The sequence below is a fragment of the Ciconia boyciana genome, chromosome 1 (genome assembly GCF_034638445.1).
Source record: "Ciconia boyciana chromosome 1, ASM3463844v1, whole genome shotgun sequence".
Classification (NCBI taxonomy): Eukaryota; Metazoa; Chordata; class Aves; order Ciconiiformes; family Ciconiidae; genus Ciconia; species Ciconia boyciana.
The window spans coordinates 89,812,896-89,833,029 of record NC_132934.1 but is presented as its reverse complement, the minus strand read 5'-3'; the positions used below and the strand labels follow the sequence as shown (position 1 = coordinate 89,833,029).

The 20,134-nt window shown below is 39.8% G+C and overlaps 1 protein-coding gene across 2 annotated transcripts in view; it reads right to left on the bottom strand.

The window, feature by feature from the left end:
- GSK3B (glycogen synthase kinase 3 beta) overlaps positions 1-20,134 on the bottom strand; it is a 154,020-nt gene that overhangs the window by 50,786 nt on the left and 83,100 nt on the right. For both annotated transcript variants that reach the window (XM_072881570.1, XM_072881579.1), the window contains exons 3-5: positions 16,075-16,158; positions 3,413-3,523; positions 353-483 (exon numbers count right to left, since the gene is read on the bottom strand). In XM_072881570.1, coding sequence (XP_072737671.1) covers positions 353-483; positions 3,413-3,523; positions 16,075-16,158 — 326 coding nt within the window. The remainder of the gene's footprint in view (positions 1-352; positions 484-3,412; positions 3,524-16,074; positions 16,159-20,134) is intronic.

Here is a 20,134-nt window from a genome sequence, read left to right as displayed (position 1 = left end):
ATATTAAATAACTTGGTGTACATGCAAGTAGACTAATAAAGTATACTGTTAGCCTTTTCAGGTTACTATACCACTGTGCCTGTCCTCTCTACCCCAAACACATTTCACCATAATATTTGGTTGTATTTTTCCATGGCACAGTATTTTCCCTATGCAACGGCATATTTTTTTTATTTTTTGACTACCTGCACAAATAACAGCCTTGAATTTTAATTCTCTGCCTATTGATTTGTAGTTTCAAAACTACAAATGAAGACCTTCAGAGGAACACAGAGGGTTCTCTGCAAAATTGCACCCAGGTTCACTTTGAAGGAAGCTTTTTCACAGGGCTTCAGGCCACAGATGCACTTACCTTCCGAAGTCACAGAGTTTTAGAACAGCTGTATCAGGGTCCAGCAAGAGGTTCTGTGGTTTTATATCCCGGTGGCAGATCCCAAAGGAATGGATATAGGCTAAACTCCGGAACAGCTGATACATGTACAACTGGAACACAGAAACATTGCATAAGGCACACTTTCCCAGTCAAAACAGGGTAAACAATTAATTTAGCACAAACTCTTATTAGAAGAAAAACAAAATCACTCAAAAAAGACCCTACTGAATCCATATTAGTGCTATGAAGATAGGCAAGGTATTCACGTACCTTCCCCACCGCCCTTTGCTACATACCCACACATGCAGTTCAAATTTGTTCATTTGTCCTTCCAAAAATGAGCACAATTCAAAAAAAAAAAATTATGCCAGCTTTCCAACATTTATAAACAACAGTAGTCATAAAAAACATACACAAAATAAAGGTGTTTCAGTTTGCTTTATAAGTCAGCCTCTTCATAGAAGTGAAGTATTCCAGCTTTTGTAAGGGGGGAAACAAACCCACAACAAAACACAAAACCACCCAAAGAAAACCCTTTAGTTGATGAAGTTATTAACAACATATTAAGTGTTGGCCAAGGACTATGGTAGTGTCCAAGCCTGTCACTTGAGTGAATCTCTCAGTTTCTCTTGGTGAGGAGACAGACTCATTTTAATTTCAAATCTCTGGGCAAAAAGAGAGGGCAGATAAAAACAACTGTTCAGGATAATTTTATGCAAGGCACAGCAAATGAGTATGCTGAAGGAGGGTTTGCTCTGTCCCCTATCCAAGGCTAACCAGCCCCTTAGCAAGGAGGAATACAGCAAGGAGAGGAAGCCCAGCTGCTGAAGCTACACACTTTTTGGCTATGGAGAATGAAGAGTTGCTGGACACAATTAGGACTGTATAGCATATACAGTCATAAAGGCATGGGAAGCCCTGTTTCAAGGTTGACAAATAACCTGGCAGCCTGTTATCTTTGTTGTGTCTTCCCCCAGGTTCCATTTAAAAAAAAAAAATTAAAAAAAAATCAAGCTACAGGCAACTGTACTGGAGTTGCAACTCCATGCTTTCCTTTTCTAAGCTTATTCTCCACAGTTCACCTTTAATGGTCTGTAAAACCAGGCACAATTGCTAGATATTATCAGGTCATGTTTGCCTCACTTTCACCACTATCTTTGTCTTTCACTCTTTCTCTCTCCCTTGTTTTTTGTTGTTCATTTGGTGAGAAAGGTAAGAGTGGGAAAAGAATCGCCTGAATTTTGGCTCCAGGTCTTTAGTTTTCATATTTGTTTCTCAAAACACAACTCTGCACAAAGAAAAGTGAACAAACATGTTTTCTGAATAGCCTGTTCTAGACACGTAAAGTATGTATTGTGCAAGTGTATTGCAAAATAATCCAAAAGATTGCTCTAACTTGAGGAGTCAAGTCAATACATGTGGAATTTAGAAAGTATGCCTTTCATTGTCCACACAGCAAACCCAAAATTTCCAAGAATTTTACAGCATGTTAGAAGTTTCAAATAAAAAATAACAAAAAAATTACTAGAAAAGCTTTCTTGCAGTTCTTTAACAGTTTCTTTGCTACCCAGGGAAGAGCAGCTCTCTGCCTGCCTAGGTAACAATCAGAAGTGAACAAATATGTATGATCTGACCTTTGTGTAGCCAAGATGTCTGGAAAATTGCAAAAGCTTTAAGGACACCAAGGTAACATGATCTTCTTAAATACAGGATTATGAGAAAGGCTTGCCTTGCCAGAAAAATAAGAACAGCCTTCCAGGCTACCTGGAATGGGAAGCCCCAAGTATCCAGCAAGATGAAAGAGTTGAAGCAGAATTCTCTCTCAAAAGGTAAGTAAGGACAATTTTTTCCCCAAGTCCCCATAATGAAGAACAATTAGGGCAAGAGTAGTGACAAAAGCTATATAAATAATTTATCAAAAGCTAAGCTAATAAATTTTGGGGACCATATAACCTGAAGACACACTGTTCCACCAAGAGACCAGAGTGACCTTGCAGTAGAAATTCTTATTGCTGGATGATAAGATTCTGTGCTTTCTTAAAACCAGGCACCAGCACTGGCTATTACGGAGACATGCCATTTACAATTTACTCATATACAGTTATGGCACAACACTTCGTTATTGGAATAATTACTATTTGTAACTTTTATCTTTGTAACTTTCATCTTCTTTCAATCAAATCAAAGTTGTTTTTTTTCTTAAGCCCATCCTTATGTTAAAGCATTACACTTTTAAAGGAGTCTGGAGAAATCAATATGAATCGGGAATATTTGTTGCTACTTTCCATTTAATGTTACCTGGATGCCATGTTAACAAGTTAGTGCGATGTGAAAACATGATCATTCACTAGCGTGTGGACTGCAGTCACAATGTATGAAATGGAATTACAAGACCCAGATGGGTCCCATGTTTGACAAAAAAATTTATTAATTTTAACCACTTTGTAAAAGATGACAAAAGATGCAGGCAATTTAAGTGAGGTTTTGAGGCTACAATGTGCATACAAACCCCTTACCACATGTAGCTCTTCAGGACAAGAGCCACTGAGCTCCAAGCATAGGGAAGGGGACAAAAATATGCCTTTCATGCCCACAACAGAAGCACATGAACTCTTACTCATATGCCAGGAAAGGGGGAAGATAATAGATAAGAGAACACTATTCTTCCTGACATCCTCTTTCAGTTCCTGACCTTTGTACTATTGTGTCTTCATCAGCTCAGGAAACTGAAGCTGCTAGTCTGGCTGGTGTCAGTCTCTAAGCTGCTTATAAAACAAAACACCCCCACGCACTCTGTCTCCCCCACCCATTCCAAGATTTTTGTAAAGTGAGAAATCAGGAGTGCTTGCTTTAAGCCTCTCGCCTCTATTCTTCCTTCACCATAACAAATAATAATTTTAATCGTTCTTTCTTTTTCTTGCTTTGAGATGTATGCACTCCTAAAAATGTCAGGAAACTAGTTATGTCAGAAAAGTGGTATCCACAGAGTCTATTCCTATAATATCCTTCTTCATATAACCACATCTATCAGTTACCTACCTTGACATAAATCATAGGGAGTGTCTGTTTGGCCCGACTATAATGTCTGGCAACTCTGTATACTGTTTCAGGAACATAGTCCAGCACCAAGTTGAGGTACACCTCATCTTTCTGAAAGAGAATACAGAAAAAAAAAAATCAGCAATAGATTTGAAGCATGAAGTACAATTAAAGCATTCAGAGAAGCTAACAGGATGAGAAAGCTGTGGACATTTTAAGTACATGTGTTTAGTGGGAGTGTGAGCTGCCACCAAACTGTTTTTCCTTTAAGTATTAGTGCACAAGTGCAAAGCCTAAGTCAAACTTATGTTTAAGGTCACGTTAATGAATATGGTCTCCAACATAAGGCATTTTCTGATTATAAATGTAGACTAGGATATAATTGTTCTGCCCACTCAATATTTCAAGGTGACACCTGCATCTTTATTTAAAGCAGTCTATTAACCCATTAGTCCCTTCCCTGCCAAAACCCAAGAAGTGCAAATTTAAAAGTCCCAAACTCGCATCCCACAACTACACATAGAAGTTTAAAAATCCTGCACCTTTTAGAAATGTTACTTTGATCTTACTGAATTTCTAACTATTAAGGGATTAATAATACATATTAACCATTCATATACAGTAAGCCAATGTTAACATTTGTAACCATTTTGTTTACACACATTTTGATGTCCCAGTTATCTCCAACTTAAACATATGAACTTGTAATGGTAAACAGAACAAGACAAAAACAAAGACGTGAGTATTGCTTTTAATATCTAGGTTCAGGTTAGAAGTCCATGGAAAGTAACACAGAGAAACAACAAATGTAGCTTTATAATAAGGTACTTTGTTACAGAACACATTAGCAAAGGAAAGAAGGAACAAAGAGGAATTAACTGACAAAGTACTACAGTCACATAGTGCCTAACTGGGGAACTGAGAATTTTCAGCAGTAAAACGGGTCTTATAAAGACTCCTGATATTTTAATGCAGCCTTCTGTGCAAATCCTATCAAGACTGTGAATATATTTAAGGGGGGGTGGGGGGTGTTTCATAATTAACTATATCAACCTGAAAAATTGTTTTTGAGAGCTAGGTGAATTAACCAGAAGTAACCTTTCCTGCGCTTGCTGTATTAACAGCTAGATCTTTCTATAGAGAAAGATGATACACAGAGACTTTACGCGGATGGAAACAATACAGAACTCACAGGTCTTCAACTGGAGTCCCTTGTCAGCAGGTCCACTGGCTATGTATCTTAATAACCAAAAACAAACCTCATTTAGCTATAGCAATTCAATAATATTACTGTGACTTAACACACCACTTCGAGCACGGAGTGTGATGTGTTACTCTTACAGTACTCTGTTTTCCTTACCTGTCTCTATCCTGCCTCAGCAAAAAGCAGCAGTCTCCAATGAGTAAAGAAATGGTATGTGGTAACACACACAGAAATACACAATATGCAAAGAATTGTTGGTTTTGTGTGTTGTTAAAGACTCAGAACTCAAGATATCTGTTCACCATTATTTGACAATAAACACTTGTACTTTCAGGACATTTTAATAGCTCTTACCAATACCTCCTAATGCAAGGCCCTGCATACATCACTCTTCCCTACAAAAATATGCTATTTTTTTAATATCAATGCTTAAATTACACTGGAAATAGCACCAGCACTAAGCAAATGCCAATGGCCCACTAACTGGTATCTGCTCTTCCAGTAATTCTGCAACACAGACAAAGAGCAGCAGCCTCCAAAACCATGCCTATGCTGATGCCTTTCCCAGTGCCATCCCAGGAACTGGGTAACAACAGGAAGGAATCTGGGGACCAGGCCTGTAAACAAACTTTTTGAAATGGATGAGGAGGGACAACTACCAGCAATACAGAGGAAATACTAGACCGCTTTGGAACTCCATGGATGTGCAAATGTATGCGAGAAAATGACATACTTGTATTTTAGAACTTTCCCTTCTGCAACAGGAGTTCTTCCTTCCCTGACTCTCACTTCAAGCCAATAAAAATCCATCACCACCTCTTCTTAGGTCAGAGCTTTCAAGGTATTAATTATAAAGTACAGAAAATAAATGTCCTGAAAAATCAAAGTTCACTTATGCCTGGTAAGGCAGCCTGTACACCAAGAGAAAAAAGTGTCTTATGAATATGAATTCTGTTTGATTCAGTGTAGATACAACCTGATGAATATGTCCAATGCTTGCCTCCTCTTAGAGAGTGGGAAAGTCTTATTGGCAACAAGTCACTGCAAAGTACTCCATTACTGAGGTTGATTACTTTCATTCAGAGGATTCATGTTCCATGTATCAAAAAGATTTACATGAGAGATTAGGGAGACAGAAAAAAATGAGTAGAAATGGAATTACAGTGATTTCATTATCCTCTCATAGTACAAGTAAAGAGAGACGTAAACCAGTAATACATATGATCATTAAACCCCATCTACACTACTTCACAACAGTGAGTTTTGAGAATTACAGAACTCCAAAACAAAGGTGGTATGAACTAAATACTTTTCTCTCCTTCATTTTGATTTTTATTTTATGTTCTGTTGAAAATAGGACTAATTCAATGGCATGGCTGACACAAGCACAGAAAGATCAAGTCATCTGCATTGTAGAGAGGGAGGTTTTGCGCCCACCCGCCAATCCTTATGAGTTTTTACGCTACCCACAGGACTTGAACAATCTACATGGGTTTCACATGATATTGCTCCTGGGTAAATGTGTACTACACATTATCACCTAGAAGACGCAAAGGCACACGAAGAACACCTTTCCCCCAACCAAACAAGTTTTGATGTACCATTTGATGTACCCAGAACTTTAATTTGCAACTACAAAGGCAAGGCTTATGGTGTTGGCTATATAAGTAGCAACACACTCCACTCCTGCCACAAGGAACTGACACTTCAAAAGTGCTCTAAAGGACTACTTTCATTAATTAAAGATGATCCAAGTGTTCTGACCTACCTCCTCCTGATGTAACCTGGCACAAATCTGATAAACAGAATACGGTTTTCAAGAGCCCTCACCCTTCTCTGTGAGCATGAACTGGATGAAAATAACATCCAAATCATCTGGATTCCCCTGAACAAGATTCAGTACAAGCTAGAAAGCAGTCATGGCCTGACAAGCTCTGAGGATGATGTAACCTGGTTTGCCTACCTCATGCATTCCTCCTAAACACATATTTTTCCAGTGACCCAGATGTATTGCAATAGGAAACAGGGTTAGCTCGAAGAGCTTGCCAAATGAGGACAACTGCTTGAGGATCAAGCAGGAGGATCAAGGCTTATCTTTCCATTACAGGAAGCCTTCTTCAAACTTCATCACGTATTCCACATGTAACTTGTTTCCACACTGCTGTTTCAAAATTGCTGGGCTGGGAACCAACCAAGGTAACCTAACCATCAGGAGCACCTCTGAAATGCCTCTACAGAGAGCAGAAAGGTCCAGAGGAGACTGCATCGTATAAATGACAGAAAGCAAACACAAGATGTCATTTAATAACTCACTCTTCCCTACAGACATTGGGATTGAATAGATTATTAGCTCTCCTCAGCAGGTCAAATGTTTATGTGCATCCATGTTCTCTTGTACTTGCTGCTAAGGTTATGACCACATACTCTTTAAAATGAAAAAGGGAGGAAGGGCAGGGAGCCAGATCCTGAAATACAGGATCAACGTATTTCATAAGGATTTTGATTTCAGCAACGTGGCTCATGTACCTGCAATTGCCTCAAAATGTTAGAAGCTGCTTCTTTGTCACTTGGCAGATAAATCCTCAGTTGACAGACACTGCTCCAAAACGAGCCAGAGCAAAATAACCACAGCCTTGCCATTGAACCGCTCTGCACCTCTCAAGAACCAACAATTCAGGCACCATTTTAGTTAGTATCTACTTATATGAAGTGTTTCCAAGACAGACTATGACATAATAAGAGGCATGAGAAAGACTAGGACACAAGAACCAAAACATTCTAGCAACTTAACTTTTTTCTTTGTATCAGAAATTTGAGATAAAACAGGCTGCAAATACAGCTACCCTAGCACATGAGCCTTGCACATTACATGGCAGAAGACTGAGCGAAATTGAAAACATTACGCTACTGACATAGGAAAGGCTGCATGGAGGTCTCAAACTCCATTTTAAAACTCTTCTGTCCTTCAGTCCACACAAGTAAACTGTTTTAAGCACCATCCAGTTGAGCTTAACTGTGGCCAACATAAAGCAACAGCTACTGAATTCAAAGATTTGCTCTTCTGGATTGTTCCTTGCAGGGAAAGTATGAATATTCATTCTCTATGATCCTTCCCCACCTCAACAAACCCCAAATTAATCCTGAGTGGTTTCTACCAGCTTTCGTCAATTTTTTTTTTCATATATCACACACACTACATTTACAACTTGCATGTATAACACTGCAATCAACATTAGTCAGTCACAGTCTAACTCTTTCCCTTATTTACCACCAACATGATGATAGAAGCCAGGGAGGTCATACATGCCAAATGCCAGACTGAGGGCAAAAGCAAAAGTCACAGGGCATACTCTGAAGAATATGTCAGCATCTAGTAAGATGTTAGAAGTTCTCCTGAACCAGAATCTAAGAAAAATTTCTCTGAGCATCAGGTAATAGGATAAAAAGGTTAAGAAACTATTCTGGGCGCTCTTTCTTCTAGGGTGACTAAATTTACTGGTCAGCATTTGGAAAGAATGATGAACATGCTCATTTCGGTTTTCATCTCCTGGCAGATCAGTAACAGTGTGGTGGTGGTTCTGGTGTGGTTTGCAGGTGGTTTTTTGCTTTCATCCTTTTTCTTTTTTTTTTTTTTTTAAATCCCAGATAATCTAATTGAGCTACTTTTCAGATGGACTCCATGTAATCAGCTATATGAGCACAACTGAGAGGAGATGAACAAAAGAGGAGTTTCTTAAACTGACTTTGCATTTTGAGAAATAAATGTGGAACTACACTCTGAAGAAACTCACTTTACCTGCCTACTCAAGCTAAAAGCACACAGATAAGAGATAAACCTAAAATTAAGGAATATGCTTCCAGAATGCACTTCTCCTTATTGAAATTATCCCAAGGCATCAGTACTGGGGCTATATGAAGCAAGCAAGCCAGTCAGTTTACTCAAGGGGATCATGTTTTCTTTATGACAGCACCCCACCAATGATGTTTCAGAGGTAGGTGCTACACATGGAGCTGTTACTGACAGGATGGTGGCTATGCACGGGTTCTGTCAAAAAGTGCTGAAGGATTTAACTTGGAGTTGGAAAGCAAGAAAACGGATTTCAGCATTTCACGTGGATTATGCCTTCTTTCAGAGTGCATTATTTAAATACCAGAGAGTGTCAGCATGAGGTAAGATACGCCCTTTACCCTGGCTTAGCCATCTAGATTTAGACAACATACAAGGTTCAAAGTCACACAGTTTTTGCCCTAGATTCAAAAAAAGGTTATTTTACTTTTTCTTAAAGCTACAACCAGCATGCACTTCACACACCCTTATCAAGCACCACAAGAGATCCACCTCTCTTCTCTTATCTTGAAGGCTGACATAGTATGTTAAAGATACAAAGACTTTGGAACCAGTTTCAAAGACAAAGCAAGAATTTGCAGCCTTCCTACTCTAACTACTGAGTAGCCACAATACACTGGGAAAATTTGAAAATGCAAAAAATGTTGTAGCTGACCCTACTTGTGTGAAGGAATGGTGACATCCAGTGGCCACGTGTGCCTGTTTTTACTTGCACTTTACAACCACATCTGTTTTAAAACAGAGCTGTGGCTGCCACCGAAGTAAAGCAACCATAAGCCTAGATGTATAGCTGCAGTTTCACACAGATAACTCCAGGGTGGTAATAGCAGCTGAAGACTCAACTTCAGTGTTTGGAAAGATACCAATACTTTCTATCAGTACTGCAAGTGTTGGGCAAAATATCTTCTTTTCTATTCCCTCATCGTTCATGACTGAGTTTGAGAACTGAGATCTGTCCCAAGACTTCTGTTCTTATACTTACTTGTCAAAACTTATCAAATTGTTCTGTAATGCTCATTACTCTTCAACATAATACAGTCTGATGTAGGTAGGAACTGCCAACTGGGTCAGCTGTGACGGTAGCATAAGGGCAGAAGTCAAGCCTCCCAGTATAATTCAGATTTAAGAACCTGCCTGGGTCTTGTTCTAAGACAGTTGCTTTGCATTGTCTACCTTTGATCACTGAAAGAGTCTAGGTTCTTAGGTGATGTACTAAGCCTTTCCCCTTCATTTAAAAAAAAAAAAGATTACATATTCTGTCAGTTTTCCCCTCTAAAGAGAGAATATAGTAAAGAAAAAGGTTGCTCATGAAGAGAATTTGGGAATCCCTGCTGATTCTTGTTTATTTCATGCCCTGTAAAGTCCTTAAGCTTTTAGCTGTACTTCCAAGGAGAAAATATTTCTATGAAGTTGGAAATAGGCGCCCAACATCTAAAAGGTGGGATTGATTTGTGATCTTTGACACCGGTGATCTGTGGATATTTGAACCACAGCTCCCAAGCAGGGACTGTGCCATAAGGTGGCAATAACTCTGTTGGAAGATGAAAATTAACAGATAATGTTGGGATCACTGGGCTATCCTGCATACCTTACCATGAAAACAAAAAGCAGAGTCTTTGGAGATCCACTATTTTCTTGCCTGTACACTGCCTTCCAGACTGAGTGGAAATTTCTGAATCAGGATATATCCATGACAGCAGACTAGGCAAGATAATACACAATAATGGTTCAAACTATATGCCTCCTCAGGACAAACAATACAAGCTGCTTTCCTAACAGCCATCCAACACAGGAAGATGAAAGCAGTGGCTAGAGTGGTAGAGGAATGACTTGAGAATAGAAGAGTGACTAACCAGACATACTGGACGGTTCACTGGTCTAGAGAGAAATCATGGAGCTTCCCATTTCCACTGCACGCATCTACCACATTGAGGATCTAGCCACTGCTGCCTACTTCGCTCTTGCAAAGCCCTACTGCAAGCAGACAAAACTGCTATTTCTATTAACACAACCTACTCAAAACCAGAGACTGCTCGTAACTACAACTAAGGAAATTCCCAGCATGTTGCAAGCCCTAACAGCAGTAACTGATAATCATTATTTGATGACTGGTGCGCTTTTTGAAATGAGCTTGGCAGGCCTCAGGCAAGGACTACAGAGATACCAACATCACAAAACTCCTCATAATTGGCATTAATTGCTCCTTTGTTGACAGCACAGCAGATCTGCCAAGGATTAAACGGATCGTAGTGACTAAATTCATCTCTAGTGATGGCCCTTCAGCACATTACTAGCCTGGTGCAAAACATTCACACAGGCTCTGTCAATTCGAAATTGGGCTCAAGGCTCTGTTAATTGAACTTTTTGTGCAAGAACTTTTTTTAAAAAAAACAAGTTCAATTAAGAAAGCAAATGGTTCAACTACAAGTACTCCATTTTAACAGGGAACAGAACAGATGGTCCTTACATGAGGAATCATCTGAACACTCCCGCAAGAAAGGATGGTGATGTTCATGCCTCTTTGAAGGTGGAGGATATATCTCTTCCTAACAGAGACACGAACCTGGAAAAACACCAACTGTTCCACAAAGCCCAAACTTGCAAATCAGCCAGTTGCTCCCTTCTTCCAAATTTCTTCATTGCAGTTTAATACACTGCTGCCAAAGTGCACGTGAGATAGTGCACAGCAGCTTATAGATGCAGCTCAGCATACATCTCCTGCACGTTTGTTTTAAACCTCAGTCTAAGTCTACGGGAGTGAGTTTCCATCTTGAGTCTGCATGGACTTTTGGCTGCGTGCCCTTAGAGCTAAAGCTAAATAAGACTAGAAATCAATTACAGCATGCAGAAGGGCCAGCTCAGCCTCCTAAAAAGAGTCAGCATATTGCCTATTTGTGATCTCTCTGTGCTTCCATATATGCTTTCTTTGACTCCTCTGAATACCAAGCCACCTTAAAGAGGAAAAAAAAGTTACATAACCAGAGATGCAACTAGTCAACAAAAACTGTATTTACTTTACTTTTATATGATTTGATGTGGGAACAAATCTCTCCAGTGACTTCTCTTCCTCTTTTGGGCATGGATATGGATCAATCAGACTATTAAACACTCAAAAACATCCACACAAGAAAGCCCAACAGTTATGAAATACCACAAAGATAGATCTAAACCAGATATAGAGAGGAAAAAAAAAGGGTATTAGTAACTCAATTCAGGTTTTACACAGCTGAATAATTTTACTCAGCAGCCACTGATTTAAGAAGTTAGGTCACGCTATAAAACATCAGGGAATACTCTCAGCAAAGGAGCCAGAGGGATTATTTGGTATGTCCATGTCTGCCCTCCCTTGGAGCACAGCTCAAAAGCTTCTCAGCAGAATTAGGCTAAAAAGGACAGGCAGCAAGACCATCTCCCTGTGCTTCAGTAAATCAACATTTATATTTAGATATCATGCTAAATGCAAGGCAGTCTCTGAAATTAAGGAAAAGTAGCAAAAATCAAACCAGAAATGTACGCCTTCCTAATATGGTCTGATCTCCCAGTGGCAAGCTGACAGGCAAACCAGGCATCTTGTTCAAGACCTTATCCTAAGGCAGAATACCAAAACTATTAAACACGGCAGAGTTGGCTAGCCCTATAATCTTGCCCATTCTCTCCAAGAATTACCTAGAAAACCACAAATCACAGAGATACAGCATGGAAAAGACTTGTGACTACTTCCACCAAGAGAATCTTCCACACACAACTCAGTCCATTATTTGGTTGTTCTTCCTTCCCCTCTGGTTCATTCCACCAGTTATAATTACAGGTTTTGGACTACTGAAAAGCACATTACAGCTACAAAAGTCAGTGCCCTGCTATCAGATATCTCATACAGCCTCAGAAAAAAAGGAAATCAGAAGCTACTCTGGCAAATTCATTAAGGAAGAGTCTTTTGAAAAACTGGGTTATCCAACAGGTCTGACAAACGTCTGTAAACTTACAAAAAGAAAGAACCAAGGAGGAAATAGTTTATAGAAGCAACCTGAATGCCAAGCCTGTCAACTGTCATATTAATATATATTATGTGCTCTCTTAAACTAGAAATTATTAGTCAAACATGATTAATACTCAAAACAACTTTTATATGTATACACACATATATAATGGTATAAATATATGTGTGCGCATGCATGTATGTACATATATATATATATACACACACTCCTATAACAGGTTATACCTATATAAAGGCAATACAAATTCAAAGATGCTCAGACAAGAGGGTGTCACCCAGTCATAGAAAACAAGGGAGAAGAAATCAGTCAAAGCCATGTTTGATACAAGATTTCCATGCTGCTAATGCTGGATTGCTTTTGGCAAAAGCAGGAAGGAAGTTTAAGCGAATGGGAGACATAAAAAGGAGAGTTCATCACAAGGAAAAAGAAAAGATAGGGAGCTCAAACACTTCAACCAGTTCCATGGATAGCCCCTAGAAAAAGCAAACAGAGAGCTCCAATCTCTACAATCCAGCTACAACTTTGATACAGCTAAGGAATAGTTTTACTAGCAAGTGTTATTTAGAATTGTTTTTCTATTTGATGCTATTTTCTGTTTTTTCCAGTTTTCTAATCAAGAATTAAACCCCTGTTTTGCTAGAATAAAGTCAGTTTTAAGGTTGCCCAGTGCCTAAAAATACCTAGCGATTAAAATGAACTAAAGTGACTACTAGGCACACAGTTTTCAAAGAGTCTCAGTCTGACTGGATTTGGAGAAATCCTTTGAGGTATCTCTAAATCGAGACAGATTTAAGCTTCTTGGATATTGGCCAAAAATAAAAGAAAGAAAAGTCTCTGGGCTTAGAGACACTGGTGTTAAGGACCAGGGAAGAAAGGAGAAGTCCAAGGAACGCTCCAGCTGGAACAAACAGCGATCCAAGGATCACTTTAGCTGGAGTGATTAGGACGGCATGAAAACCTTTATGCAAGAGAATGCCTGACATATAGGTATCAAAATGAAGTTAATTGGTGAACTATTTCATTAAAGGGATCAGCAGTATAATAGTTACCTCTAAAATTTTACCGTCACTGCTAGATTTGAGTTAATTAACAGTCCATTGCCATTAATCTGTGTTTATGCTAAGTTCTTCATGAAGACGACAGACAACAATTGCAAGCCTCACTCATCACTATGCTACCGCATTTTCTGCTATACTTTCCTTGGATTTTTACATTACTCTTCCCATTGGACTTGGCTTTAAGAATCACTTCATATAAAGCTCTGGGTACCTAGCATCTAAATCTGCAACTGCTTCCTACATGTCCTTCCTGGTTACCAGATGGGACCTTATGCTTTTCTCCCTTTTCCTCCACTCTCCAAAGAGGGTAATATGAAGGAAAAGATGTTATTGCTTCCCAAACTGACAAAAACATGAGAAGAAGCATTATTCTTCTTTCCCAGATGAGCTTCAGAACACCAATTTGCTGCTCTCTAGAGCTCTTCCCAAACAGCAGCCAAGCTCATGCACAGTTATCCTCACTTGCTGCCACCTACGTGGAAATACTTGCAAGCCAATTATGTATCATTTTGTACTGAACTGCAAAGAGACCCTGTAACCTGAGCTGCAACATTACCGATGCTGATGTTCTGCTGGGTGCACCTTTGCCCTAGGGACTGGTTCACTTTTGTCCCATTTTGCAACAGGGTAGCAGTGGAATACTCAAAGGCACAGAGCAGAGGCACGTAGAAAGAGCAGCAGAAAGGAATGTGAAAGAAAACTTCTCACTGAAGCATTAAGATTTGCTGGTCATGGATAGAGACCGCATTTTTAAAAACAAAACTAGCGTTGCCAAGGATCAGCCACGTGGAGCTGAAACAGCAAAGTGGAAAATCCAGTCTCAAGCTCAACATCGAGTTAAAGATTTCCAAAAGAGTTTTACTCAAGTTACTGTTACACAAAGACTCCTGGAACAGTGTTCTGAGAAGTTTTAACACTTCCACTGTTTGCAGGAGGTTTCTGAAAGCCACTGGATAAGGCAGTTGTCTTCTGCCTGTCATGAAATTCTACTTCACTCTAGCCAAGTTACCAGCTGGTTAAAAAAGCAAACAAAAAACCCCCAAACCAAGCCCTCCTTCACAGTATTTCCTTCTTGTACTCATGCTGCTCAAGGAATTTCTGGTTATATGCTAAATGAGTACGATATAGTTTAAAAAAACTACTCTGCACTACCAACAAAACAGCAATGGCCATATAACACTGGAAATGCTTGCTATTACCAGGCAAGGGGAAGGAAGGAAGTGGAAGGGCTGATCCCAAAAAATAAAGAAATTAAATCACATTTCTCCTTGATTCCTGCAAAGTGGTTTTGCAAGTTTTCCATAGGCATAGGCAAGGCACAAGGCCAGGTCCCCCCCAAGCACCTCTCAGAGAGGGAACAACAGGGCTCCTCCTATTATCCCTCTGCATTGCACAAGACTGCAGCGACCTGCCACCAACAACTTATCCTGGAGATGTCAGCTCCTTCTCTATCTCCAAAGACCATGAAGTGGGTGGGTTGCCTCTCCCATTCTGTTAACCCACTTCATGGCAACAGCAGTTAATAGCCTGCCAGTAGCTATCAGCTCTTGTATACAGTCCTTTACAGCATTGTGGACACATGTACTGGCATCTGAAGACAACTAAGGATGTCATCTGCTTCAGAAAATGAAAAATTATAACATTTATATAAATTATATCATTTATATAAATATTTATAACTATATATAAAAAGATCAGAGGAAATTCAGAAGGTCATCTAGCCCATTTCCCCACCCCACAGCTTACACTAACTCCCACACAGACCAGAAAGACTTCCCCCCCCCCCCCCCCACTTCATGGATGACCCTGCTTTAAGCATGAGGTTGGACCAGATGCCATCTTGATGTCCATTTCATCCTGAATTCTCCTACGATTCCTAAAATGCTAATACATACATAGACAAGGAAGCTGTTACAACTTCACATTAAGACAAAACCTTGTAACCCCTTTTTAAAAAACCCAAGGAACTTTTATACCTAGACTGAAGGAAAACATAAGAGGCAGTGTCTACTTCTTGAGATTTATTAAATCCAGCTATTTGCTCCTTCTGCAGCATAAGCATTCTGGCAAATGCTACAATCATGCAACCACACATTATTCTTTCCTCTGGGCTTTGAAACTCAGCCTGCATATGAAAGAGACGCACGAGGAAGGAGGACAGAAGCATACAGAGACTGGGTCTGGGAAAAGTCACATAAGTGCTTTAAATCTAGAGCGCTTAATGCTGAATTCTAGAAAATGTATCTGCACATATGGAAAGGTAGTGCTAGAATGTGCAAATGAAGCCCAGCTGTGCTCCACTAAATTAAAAAAAGAGGCGGTGAGTATCCAAATCTGTTACACTGCTATTGTGCTATACTAATAACACTTCCTCATGGACCACACACTTCCATAATGAAAAAGATCTGCTCCAACATGATCTGTTGGGCACCACTATAGCATTTTCTCAATGTTATCATGTCTACTATCTTCACACTCCTGTCTCTTGAAATTCAAACGGCTCATTTATACCCCAGATGGTTACCAGGAGGCATTGCTTTGCTTTTCATTCTTACCTTCTCTCCACTAGAGTAGAAGAAATAACGCAATCGGACAATGTTACAATGATCCAACTTTCTCATAATCTGGAGCTCTCGGTTCTGAAACAAGAGAAAAGCAAACAATTAGAAAACCTCTTTTCTCACAAAGTTAGAGTACTGTAATGAACACCTTAATATACAGATACAGAAGCTGACAAAACTAAAGAACCAAAGAACAACTAAAATTGTAAAGAAGCAACAGCTTTCACACGTTTATTAGTCTTTCCTCCAATTACTTTATCACTGAGAATATCGACATCTTTGAGTACATTTTCCCTCTAAAATAAAGGTCCACAAATCGAGCACAAAATCCAAGAACTACCTGTTTACATTACCAAAGTTGCAGTGGTAAAAGGCAAGAAGACATTAACTTTCCATTTTTATTTTCTGATCTTACAATAATACAATATATCAGCCAGAATGCTTAGAAGCCTATCCCTCTTGAATACTGTAAAAATAACAATGTAAAAGCAGACATAACACTTCCACCTACACACCTGCCCTCATCCACACTGCAAAAGAGGTGTATGATGGAAGATCATTTCCTGTACCATTCTCTTTGCAATACCAACAAAAAGCACCTGAAATTAAGTAGGCAACTTAGTTCCCACTTTTGTTCAACCAAGGTTTAACCAGATTTAGGCAGACAGAATATCAATGTTATTTTCCCATTTTATAGCAACCTGAAAAAGCTGTTAAAATAAAATCAGTTCATTACATGCATGATAAACTGGGGACTTTACTGCAATATCCATTGTAACTGAGCCCTAAACAAACGAGGGATCTTATAGCCTAACAGATAAAAATGAGTAAAATGTTGAATTGCAGGTATGAATAAAAACAAGCAAGTAAAATTAGCACAGCTATGTTTGTTATATTTCATTCCACAGCTGTTGCTACAATACTCCTTTCTCCTATGGTCACATTTACACATCACTGTTTTTCCTTCTTCCATTACTCTACAATCTGCAGCTTCAAAAACAGAAGGTATTCCAATTTTTACTTGGATCATGGGGTTGCTAATCATGCATCCTAACTAGCTAGGACCAATACCCTAGACTACTACACTGGTCCTACTAGCATCATCAACTCTGGCCAACTTCAGGAATATTTGGGAATAAAATTCTTTAGCCACCACACATTTTCATACTCAAATGCACAAAGCTAACACCTATTTTGTGTGGGGCTGCTGTCAAAATAAGGATTTCGTATTCTATGTATCAGAGGGTCACATACAGTGCCTATCACTACAATTAAAGCTTAAGGAACTTTGCAAGAACCACTCAGAGCCCCTAATGTGAACATGCCTACGAACTCTGCTTTTAATTCCTCTAAGCCATGTAGCTTTAAAAAAAAAAGGTGTTAGATAGGATGCAGTATCATTAATCCTATCATCCCTGCCACCCGCTGACTGAAAATACTTCAGTATTAGCCAGCTCTTTACAAACACGAGTGACATCTCACACAATTATCAGCTGGCAACTATCCAGCTAGTAGTTAAGGAGAAAGCAAGTCCTTCCCTGAGCCTGCCCGGTTTCTGAACAGATTAAAGCCTAAGTCTGTTAGGTGCACACCAAGACAGGCCTATTCTGTCCTGAAGGATGAAGAGACAAAGTAAGAGAAAGCAGAGAGAGACTTTTGAGGCTTTCATGTATCTCCTGAAATCCCATGGAGTGAATTTGTGAAACAGGAATACAGGCTTCATCACATAACCTCATCAACACGCTTCTCATCTCATGGAGAAAAGCGTTCTCCTGGTAGGAACAGGGGCTCAAATATTCTCCACTTACTCATTCTTTATTAAATGCTATCAAAAAATAGTCAATTTTGAGAGTCATGGCTGGGGTTCCCATGACGCACAGCACAGTTCAGACTTCAGACCAACCAAAAGACCTCATTCTCCCATCTTGTCCGAACCACATGCCACTGCTGGCTCAGTGGTATCTCCCTGGACCTTACAACCTGGGGCAGATATCAACTAGCAAGCCGAAGTAGCAATGGCTCTAGATTCCATGGGTCACCAAAACACCAATTATGACAAAAGATTAATTTCTCCAGTTGGCTTTTACAGTGCTTAGCAGTGTTACTACAGGACTGAACCTAACACTGCAATTTCCAGCACCTCAACCAAATTCCACCAGCAATTCATAGCACAACATAAGGCAAGTAATTTCTTCCTCCCTTTCTCCTACTGGCTGTGAGATGGGAGTAATACCTTTTATCTCGTGGAATTACTGGAAGAAACATGAATGCACTAAGCATGAATGTGCAGATATTGTTTTGGCAATATCTCTTACTAGCTCTTTAAAATACACATATATACTCTAAGTCAGGTTACTGCTTCATGTTCTTTAGACAGTATGTATATGCTGATTGGATACACTGGGGGGGGGGGGGCGTGGATCAGCAGAAGTTATTCTAACACTAGACTGAAGTTATATTTACAGTCAGGTATCTCATCCTAGCACAAGCACACTCTGTGCCCACTTTGATGCCTTCCACCCTGACCCATTGCCTTCGCCTCTCATCCTGACCATCTGCTGCAGCTGCACAATCAGTGCTTCAAGAGCTGCTAGTATCAGGGATAAGTCATAAACCAGTTACACAGTAACCTATATCTCGCATCTTAAGACTAGACAGAAGGAAACAAATTTAAACTGTCATCTTAGTCAAATAGGCACCTCAGCCATCTTAAACCCAAGCTGACTTCTAATCACCACTCCCTGGTAGAGTTAAGACTGGAAATACTTGAACAGTTGCAAAGCTCAAATTGGATGTGGCAGGGGAAGAGCTACTGATGTTCATGTAACAGACTGATGCTTTAAAGAATTCATTTTTTCCCAGATGAATACTTCAAGTAGTCTCACTTTACCATGTATTTCCCTCTACACATCTTAAATAAATAACAGCCTTTTTATATTATAATGTGGGCTATTAATTACCAGTGCATAAATGCACGGGGGGGGGGGGGGGGGGGGGGCACGCAGATTATAAGCAGGGAACCTTTATAGCAGTGAAGTGAACAGCGACAGATGTCCTACACTGAGTATAAGAAAGAAAACGCATGTCTAAATATAATGCAAACTAAAACCATTTCAAAACATGCTGGTGAGAAAGGCTGACAGTGCATGATCAAAATACAGGGTGGATGAAAACAAAGCTCATGTTAACTCATCATTTTTGTCTTCCATGAGACATGGATGTAAAGTCAAAGACTCAAAGAGGAAGTTATTCTTCTTTCCTGTTCTCCCACCCATTGACATGGAGAGAAGGGTTTAGTATTCTTACTGAGAGTATTGGGCCTGGTAAGCACTGAAGAAAGCAATACCCTTCGGTGCCAGCCTTGCCACAAGAGAGGACCCAGCAGACTTCTGTTCACACTGAAACACAGAGCTCCTGCAGCACATGTTCCTTCAAGAAGCTGCAAACCAACAGGACTATGAACAGATTACTTGGCAAATTTCTGCTGCTGTTTGATTTCTCTATCTAAAATACATTTCTTTATCCAGAAGGCAAGGGGCTACTGACACACAGCTCCAGAAGACTGCTTTACAACCAGTGCATTTGAGCCCTTCACTAACTACTGAAGCAAACCCGATGTGACAAAACGCTGTTCATCACTTCTGAAGACAACTTTCCTAGCCCAGACTGCCTGTATCTGTTTATTATATTGAAGAAATCTGGTTGCTCATCAAGGTTAAAGATTTGGTTACATAGCCAATAAAGCTCATGCGTGAAGACTCATGCCTTCTCTCCAAAGTTACAACCCCAATTCCTCATAACTGTGCTAACGCTACAGTTGATAGAAAACTACCAAAGCAAGATCCTTTCTGCCTCTCTACTGTAATCTGCTATTACAGACTAGGATAACCACCCCCCCACCCCCTCTCTTCCCTCCCCATCCAGAGATTTCTAGAGCTATGCCAGTTTGCATTCATCACTCCTAACCTGGATCTTTGCCTTTTCTTTTTCTCCCCTCCCCCCCTTTTACAACAGGGGATAAAATGACTGGATCAGAGATGCCGCTTATGGACTT